Below are 8,302 nucleotides of genomic sequence, written 5' to 3' on the forward strand. Positions count from 1 at the left end.
GCAATATTCTTCCGACGTCTGATTTCTTTTTAAATAATGCATTTCTAAAGTGCATAAACTTTTGGGATTGAATGTATAGCCAATACATCCTTAAGTTAATCGAGACGCGGGCAAGTCGTTGCGCGATACCCATCGATATATCGGTTAAACGTAGCCGGCGATTACACGGAGTTAAGCAAATCGGCGGGAAACTTTGCCGGCTGATAACGTTAATGAGTCTTAACGCGTCCTTTTGTATCTGAGAACGAGTTCTTCGAGAGCGTTCAACAATGGTTTCCGCTCTCAAGAACCGGGCTATTTTTTTTTTTAAATATAACTTTCACGTAGATAAGCATCCTTATGTAATGCCCGTTACATGCGCCGAACCGATATCCGACGCTCGGGTTTAAACGCTCGCTTCTCCCATTAAACGACAATTAAAGTCTCGTACAACAACTTTTGTAATTTCCTTCACAGATAACCGATTCCTTTGACTAACCCACCACTGTGTTCTGTCTCTTCAACTTTTGTTTGTCCCCTTTAGAGACCCTCTCGAGAAAAAAGAAGGATTGTCTCCCTCGTACCAGATTTATATTTATCCTCGCTTAAATTATACTGTCGTTAACGACTTATTCCGTAATTCATACGAAGCGAGGAGAATCGTTATCAAGACAAATTCATTCTGTGTTCCATATTTTTTTCGCGAGAATTCAGTATGCAACGAGAGAACGTGTACCAGCGGGACTCGCTTTACGTGACATTTAAATCTCCCATCGTGCGCGTGCAATTTGACGTAAACACGATACTGCCCTCCTCAGGGCAAACCATCCTATCTAAGGGAATTTGCCCCTTTTCACGATTTAACGGTATACGACGGTAGAGCACGATGTCTTTTAATGCTACATGACCGACGCGTGTCCACAACACGGATCTCGCGGTGACGCGAATTCATTTTCGCATAAGTAAATACGTACACGTTCGGTGAAATGAAAATTCGACCCAGGACCCCGTCGTCTTAATAAACGTTTGATGCAGTTGACAGTTTAATAATCTTACGTAAATGCGCGCATAACCGTGGGCACATGTATATGAAACCGTGTACAGCTTTTACCGCGACATGTATAATAGTGTATCCAGGGTGACTCGCGGGAGAAATCTGGCTGGCATCGTTCGACAGTTCTACGTGCTCGGAGAAGGTACCTCTACGTCGGAGCGAGTACACATGCACGCGGTAAAAAAAAAAAAAGGTAACTTAGTCGAGAGGAGATAGACACCGGGAAAGGGAAGGAAAAGCCGAGCTCGCACGTAGAATATTGCGCGTGCCCGCTGCTCTCGCACACTATCCGACACCTACCTATGCACGGCGGCTGGAGTCCTGCGTCCTTTCCGCCTTGATCCTCGTCCTTCCGACCGGTTCTCGCAGGGCCGTCGATTACTCATTTACGGTCATTGTACCATCGCATCCTGTCGCACTACAACGGGACATCCTCTATCCAGTTATCACACGTGTCACCAGTCACCACCGTGTAACGTGCCCTCGCTCCTGATTATGTGGACAAAGAAATTCGCGGTCGGGCAGAGAAAGTCTGACAGAGAAGCCGAAGGGGAATACAGCACGCGCGAACACAGCTCACCGGCGAGCAAACGGGATACAAACAAGAACGCGTTCCGCGTCGCACTGACGGGTGCACTCGTGACTCGACCGAGACTCCGACTCCGAGGACAACGACTTCCCCTACCGTCGGCGCTTCGACCCAGCTGTGCTAGTGTGCTGCGCCCTCTCTCCCTTTGCTTTATGCTACCCTCACAACGATTCCGAATCTCTCCTCCGATTTTTCATTCACTAAAAGTCGTATCATTAACGCGATCTCATATCATTAAAACTTGTAGACCAGTTTAGAATATGACGTAATTGATCCATGTACTTGAACAGATTCAAATGTCCGGTTTGTCTTTTTAATAAAATTGATGAAAAATAAGAAACTCATTTGTACCCCACAAAAAATTAAGTATAAATGAAACAGTTAATACTTATGGTTGATCAATGATACAACGCGAATTCGTGTCCTCTGTGAGCGTGCCTTTATTAACTCTTCCCTGTCTGTCCCCCTCTATTTGATAGTTTGATCCTTTTCCTTTTCGAAAGATCCCCACCGAGCCCGGTCGCGGACCAATGCTTTCCAATGATGGCTGTACCAGCGATCCCACTCCCGCTACCGCGTTTCCACGACTCCCACCGCCGTGTAACTTGACCTTAGCCGTCGGTCAAAAGAAAGGTGTGTTTCTGAAACTGTAGGGCGATTGAAGGGTTCGCGATCGTTGACCCCTTTCTATGGTACCGCTAATAAAAAATGTATTTCTCGCGGTCTGACTCGGTTCCAATTGTTCACAACCGCTGAGGCTTATGATTCAGGATCGTGATTAACGTTCCCCCTTTGTCTGAAACTGTGCACGATCGAATGTTTCATTGAATTATTGTTCAGATAGTCAGCAGGTTTTGCTCCATCCGTAGGAAGCGTAGGGAGGTGAACGCGTGGTATCAAAGTGGGGTTGTTCTCCTCCGGTGGAAAACCCCTGCAGCAGGCTTATTTAATCCCCTTCCCTCGATCTACCACCCCCGCTACGACCGAGCAACGTTTGTCTCGTGGACCACTATATATCTTGTTCATTTTCTCTTCCATGCAGCTTACTATGACACTCCACTGACAGGCCAATCTGCTTTCGCTTTTTCAATTCGCTTTCCTCCCTCTTTTCAGCTTAAAAATTTGTTAAACGGTTTAATTCATCAAACAGTTTTACATCGACTCTGAAGCACGTGCTTCTGCTGAAATTAAATTGTTATACCAGTTCGAAATTGTTCAACGTCGACTATAGCCAGCAAAGTTTTTTTTCTCTCTACTTTTACAGTTTTATTTTGATTATAATTAAAAAAAAAGTAGCAATGGAAATTTAATTTCCATACAAGATTCAAATGAAAATCGATTGGTCGCAGGCGGTAACTGTTTGTTAGTGCGCGTCGCATTCAGTGGAGGCGCCTCCGTACGATGAGAGATTCGTGTCAGCTGGATCTAGCTTCACCTTAGGTAACGTTATCTGACACGTAAACGAAAGCAACATTGACAAGTGTCTACAGTGTTTTGAATCATGGTAATCAAAATCTTCATCCGTATTTCGATAACGATACGAATACAATAATTATCGTATTATTTTAGGCTCGTTACTTTCGAGAGGAAGACATCGACGGTACGATATTATTCGAATTTCGTTAATAACTACTTTCCTGTACTAAACATTTGCCTGTTTGCAGAATTCAGAGAATGTTTCTATCTGTTCGCAAGAAATGGCCAGATACGTACTCTGGATGAGCTGACGATCATCATGAGATCATTGGGATTGAGCCCTACAATTGCAGAATTAAACAAATATTTAAAGGACAAAGGTATAAGGGTATTAGTCATAATACACAGTTTGTAGAATTGTTTCTTGTTAGGAGGGAGAATGTCTTTTGCTGACTTTTTGGAAGTGATGCATTTACAAACTAGAGCAGAAGATCTTCCAAAAGAAGTGATAGATGCTTTCCAAGCTGCTGATACATTCAGAACTGGCACGATTCCTGCCAGGCAGTTAGCTCACATGTTACTCCGTTGGGGTGAACAACTGAGTAACAAAGAAGGTTGGCTTCCTCCGTTGACAAAAGCAAATATATACAAATTAAATTGCTGTCATTTATCTATCTCTTCCAGTGGAGCAAATCTTTAGGGAGGCAAACGTATCTCCAAACGGGCTCGTCAAATACGAAGACTTTGTAAAAATAGCTTGTGCACCTGTACCTGATTATTATTAAGACATTTTTATACCTTTTGTAATCTCTGAGTCGAATAAAAAAACATAGTGATAAAACAGGAGAAGAATTTATTTTCACACGTCTTACCTCTAAATCGCTTAGAATTATAAGAGCTTAATACCTAAATCCATCGATCTTATCCGAAGTTACTCGAGTTAACTCGATCTGTCGGGGTTTCAACCCTCTTTGGCAATGTTCGTGGTCGGCGGGGAACCGCAGAGGATGACGGTGGTACTGACGATCGTCGTCAGGAAAAAAACGCATAGCAACGCGCGATCGCTGACCAACGCGACCTGTTTCCAATCCAGCTCCATCCTCTCGCGACGATCCTGCTCCGCGAGCCGTCGCTCGTTCCTTTCGATCGTCGCGTGCACTCTGCCCAGCACGCGCGACCATTGAGCTTCAAGGCCACCTTCTTTCCCGAGATCTGCAACTTTTTTTTCTTCATAAACAATAGCCGATCGACGTGCAAGCGAAGCTCACCTAAACTGGGACTGCTGCCGTTGCTCTCATCTCTCCTGGCCACGAACTTCGGCGAGGACGATTGGGCCAGTTCCGGTTTGCAGTGCAACGGACAATTGTTTTTCCTCCTGGGCGGATCGACTGGTTCCTAACGCCAATCATATAGAAAACTGGCACAAGTTTAACTAATCTTAATCACAACAGAATCTTACTGGTCTTTTCTCCTCCTGAAAATTGAGGAACACTATCCTGGCGAGTTTGTCCAGGACCAGGGATCGCACGATCCCAGGCACTCGGGTTCCTCGCACGCCGCGATGGTGAAGATTTAAAGTGACCACCGCCAATCCCGAAGCGAACGATACGAGACATATGCTGACTCCGTAATACAGACCTGTAACGATGACAAACGATACCAAATTAACCATTAACCGGGATTAATCGAGAACCCGTCCCGTTGTTTCTGTATAAATTAATTGTCTGGCAAGGTTCCAATTACGGAGTTTCGCACCCGAGTGCCCTATGCTGTTCCAACGAGCTAAACGTGATTCCATTGCATTTCATTTGCCCACTGGAGGACTCTTAAACGAGACACCTGGGAGTTTTCGATCAACACCAGTTAATTCTTAAATCCATAAGAAGATCGTAATTATTCGACTGCTGATTTTATGAGTTTTAAGAAAAATTTCAATCATTCAGATTGAAACAAATATTTTGTCGATCGAAGTTTGTTAAGTTTCCTAGTAATCAGTTCGTTCGACACGTTTCACAAAGCGTATCGAGAATTCTTTGAATACACGAAGTCTCGTCATTGTTTTAACGGGTGGAAACGGATTTCACGTTTCAGCAGAAACAGATAATGATCCCTTTTTCAGCTGTTTCGATTCCCGTACAATAGGCGAAGACGTTTAGTTATTCTTATCTCTCGGTCTTTATTTAACCGTGAATAAAAGGCACTCACTTATCAACGGTGTCTTCTCGGTGGGCGGCAGTGTCTCGCGAATAGTCATTAGGAACACCGTCATGGAGAGTAACGCCGAAATCCCGAGGGTCACCTTCTCCCCTGATTCTGACGGCACGTAGAATACCAACAGAGCTGAACAAACGGAGGAAGTTAAGAAAAGTTCGACACTTATTTTCCGTCGCGGAATATCGAACAGGAGGTATTCTTCCAACTTTCACCGTCGCGTCAAGAACGGAAATAGAAAGGGTCGAATAAATTTTTACCGTCGATTCAAAACGACCGGTCCCTCTTTGTTAACAAGATTCGAATCCTTTCCTTTCATCCAAAAAGACATTCTCTCATAGAGAAAAAATCGCTACAGTGAACATCTCTCCCTTTACGTTTTAATGAAATTTCCACTCTAGATCCGATAAGAACGCTTGACCCCTTTACAGATAAGGGCTCAATTATTTCAGAATAATAGAGAACGTATGTATATTATGCCTTTCTGTTATAATACGAAGCAGCCTCTGAAGATCTGTCGGACTAATGAAATTCTTTATGCTTATGCGATACGTAAGAATATGTCCGAATTTATAATCGTTTCTCAGTTATCAACTGCTTATTATATCTATAATATGTGTTTCGTGATGCATAATTGATGAAAATCGAAGATATATTTTTAAACGTTTCACGAACACACATATTATAGATATGCAATAAGCAGTTAAGCATTGAGAACTGAGAAACGACTATAAATTCCAGCTTTAATCATGTCTCGAGTCGTCGTAAAACGTCGGACAAGGAATATAAACTCACCGACACCGTTGATCAGTATACACGGAAGGATGAGGTTGAATACGTAGAACATCGGACGTCGTCGCAATCGTATTTCGTACGTGATGTCCGGGTAAGGTTCCGGGCAGCAGGAGTAATACTCAACGTTTCTTCTGGCGGAGAAATCGACGAGATCGAACTCACCGTTCGCCTGATAATTGCTCACGTCTCCTTGCTCGCTCTGCCACTCTAGCTCCAACTGCAACAAGATCCACCGATTTCTAGTTGAAGAAAATTAAGGCAGGGTATAAGCCGTTCCTTTGAAGTCTCAAAAATACTATAAAGCTCCGAAAAAAACGTTAATTCGACTCTCATGTATACTCGAGGCGCGCGATATCACGGCGAGCAATTATCTCCCGGGAGAGGATAGATCCTAGAAGCTAGATTAAAGCGTTGAAGCGTCGACTCGAGTTAAATCCAACGGGATGGAACAGGACGCTCGCGATTACGTGTCGGTGTGTGCAACTCGGACAGGTGTCGGACGAGGGAAAAACGAAAAGCACGCTCGACGCGACAACAAATCGTGGTCCCATCGTCAGCTTTATGTATCGAATAAGAAGATACTTTTGATAAGACAGACTGCTCGCTGTTCTCTTCGTCGTTTCGAATATAATAAAGAATTACGACTATCTTATTTTACATCGGGCCAGTAAAAAAGACCGATGGATATTTAAAAGGAAAAATTCAGCCGATGAAAGAGGGAGACTTTTCTAGCTCGCGCGTGAAAAGGTCTGAGCTAGGGCCGTATTTCGAGCGTTTTACGCGGGAAAAACGTGGCGGCACGCGAAATGTATTCGTGATAGGAAATGGGAAAACTGTGTGAAAGGGTGGGCTCGAGAGTCTTGTCGGCACGGAGAAACGGCTCGCATTCAATTCTCGCATACGGGATTAAGCTGTTCGATTTGCCCGGGCCATTTTCGCTACCTGCCGAGCCGGCATTTTCGATTTGCCGTCGTTAAGCGTCTCCGGACCTCGGAAAAGACCGATCCCATTCCGATCACGACGGCAAATCTGTTCTGTTTAGTCGGCCAATCTCCTTGTTTCCGGTTCTCGCAACGAAACACGGCCAAAATTACAAAGGAAATCTTGCAACTCGTAATAGAGGACAGCTGAACATACTGCTACCCGATTCTCATTACGAAAGCGTGCACGTGCCGAAACTTTTCAAATTAATCGTCATGCGCATATCCGATACAAAGATATCTCGGAACACGTGCTGTAAACTTGTGCGAAAGTAGGACGGAAGTTACATGAATTTCTGCGAAAATTATTCGCGAGACAGCGTTCGTCTTGGCGATTCTTTGCTCGGTTCAATGAAACGAGGTGAGACCCGTTCTCCGGGCTTGGCTCGTCTATATGCAAGCTTGATTAAGGTCCCTACATTGAAATCTTAATCCGGGGGAAGCCACGAAACGTAAGGGGAATCTAATTCAAGATGAGTTTTCAAAGACGAGAGGAGAGAAATGAAAAAGCGACCCGTGGTGCAATTTTTTTCGCTGGTGTCGGACATCGGCGTTAAGTGTCAAGGTTTCGGTCAACCGCCACCACTTCTGTACACAGCGTGGATACTTTTATTGTCCAACGGATGGTCCTCCGGCCGATATATCACTTTCTCATCTGCATATCGTCCCGAGGGAGGAACTGCGTGAAATTTAGGGCAACGGAGCCGGGGATCTGATGCAGATGCGCACGTGGATTAAATCTCTGCGCTACGGACGCTTTATGCGTACGTTTGCATCCGAAATCGCTTCGTATAATTAACGTCTGCAGACGAAAGGAGCAGGAATTCTAATGTTTAATCAGCGAGAATATCAATTAGAAAAGAGATCGGGAAATGAGAGAAACGATGTCCCGATAGAAAATTGGAATTTAAATAAAAAACTGAATTTCAATAACGATTTGAATAAAACGTTCAGAAATGTGATTCCTCGCGGACGTCGTGATTTCAACCGAGTCAATTGCGTGGAAAACTGTATTCCGCGTTCTATCAGGCGAATTCGTTACCCCGAAATTACCAATTGCCTTTTTTCGCACGCCCACGTAGAACGTTTACTTTTTTAGGCTCCGCGAAGGTCAAAAGTCTAATACAGAATTTCCCAACTACGTCAGAACATTGATCTGTCACTAGTTTTAATGCACAAACTTAAGGAAATAAGGCATGGGTGACGAAATGTGTGGTGATGTATGCATAAACTTAAGGTTGCATGAGTCCTAAGATCTCTGCTAAAAGTTTAAGACGT

The 8,302-nt window shown here is 44.1% G+C and overlaps 3 protein-coding genes across 4 annotated transcripts in view; 1 reads left to right on the forward strand and 2 right to left on the reverse strand.

The window, feature by feature from the left end:
* LOC108630835 (disintegrin and metalloproteinase domain-containing protein 10) overlaps positions 1-2,075 on the reverse strand; it is a 35,523-nt gene extending 33,448 nt beyond the window's left edge. Inside the window, exon 1 of one of the 2 annotated variants that reach the window (XM_018034357.2) lies at positions 1,334-1,705. The gene's annotated coding sequence lies outside the window, so the exon portion shown is untranslated. Of the gene's footprint in view, positions 1-1,333 lie in introns of both variants that reach the window. The other variant, XM_018034358.2, reaches the window with a different exon arrangement.
* Positions 2,076-3,025: 950 nt separating this feature from the next.
* LOC108630878 (calmodulin-like protein 4) lies at positions 3,026-3,887 on the forward strand. Its single transcript, XM_026818322.1, has 5 exons — positions 3,026-3,126; positions 3,192-3,222; positions 3,287-3,418; positions 3,470-3,652; positions 3,723-3,887. Exons 1-5 carry the CDS (start codon positions 3,124-3,126, stop codon positions 3,821-3,823), a joined length of 450 nt encoding a protein of 149 aa, XP_026674123.1. The 5' UTR covers positions 3,026-3,123; the 3' UTR covers positions 3,824-3,887.
* LOC108630879 (neuronal acetylcholine receptor subunit alpha-10) overlaps positions 3,875-8,302 on the reverse strand; it is a 9,922-nt gene continuing 5,494 nt past the window's right edge. The window contains 5 exon segments of the mRNA XM_018034439.2: positions 3,875-4,250; positions 4,307-4,433; positions 4,498-4,676; positions 5,244-5,378; positions 6,045-6,261. Coding sequence (XP_017889928.2) covers positions 4,000-4,250; positions 4,307-4,433; positions 4,498-4,676; positions 5,244-5,378; positions 6,045-6,261 — 909 coding nt within the window. The 3' untranslated portion in view covers positions 3,875-3,999.

This window comes from Ceratina calcarata, unplaced genomic scaffold, assembly GCF_001652005.2.
Source record: "Ceratina calcarata isolate Rehan_Ccalc_2016 unplaced genomic scaffold, ASM165200v1 scaffold78.2, whole genome shotgun sequence".
Taxonomy (NCBI): domain Eukaryota; kingdom Metazoa; phylum Arthropoda; class Insecta; order Hymenoptera; family Apidae; genus Ceratina; species Ceratina calcarata.

Excerpts from the sequence above, each read along its gene's own strand:
- LOC108630878 (XM_026818322.1), top strand. Across the intron at positions 3,419-3,469 it reads CAAATATTTAAAGGACAAAG|GAGGGAGAATGTCTTTTGCT; the intron begins GTATAAGGGTAT and ends GTTTCTTGTTAG. Across the intron at positions 3,653-3,722 it reads ACAACTGAGTAACAAAGAAG|TGGAGCAAATCTTTAGGGAG; the intron begins GTTGGCTTCCTC and ends TATCTCTTCCAG.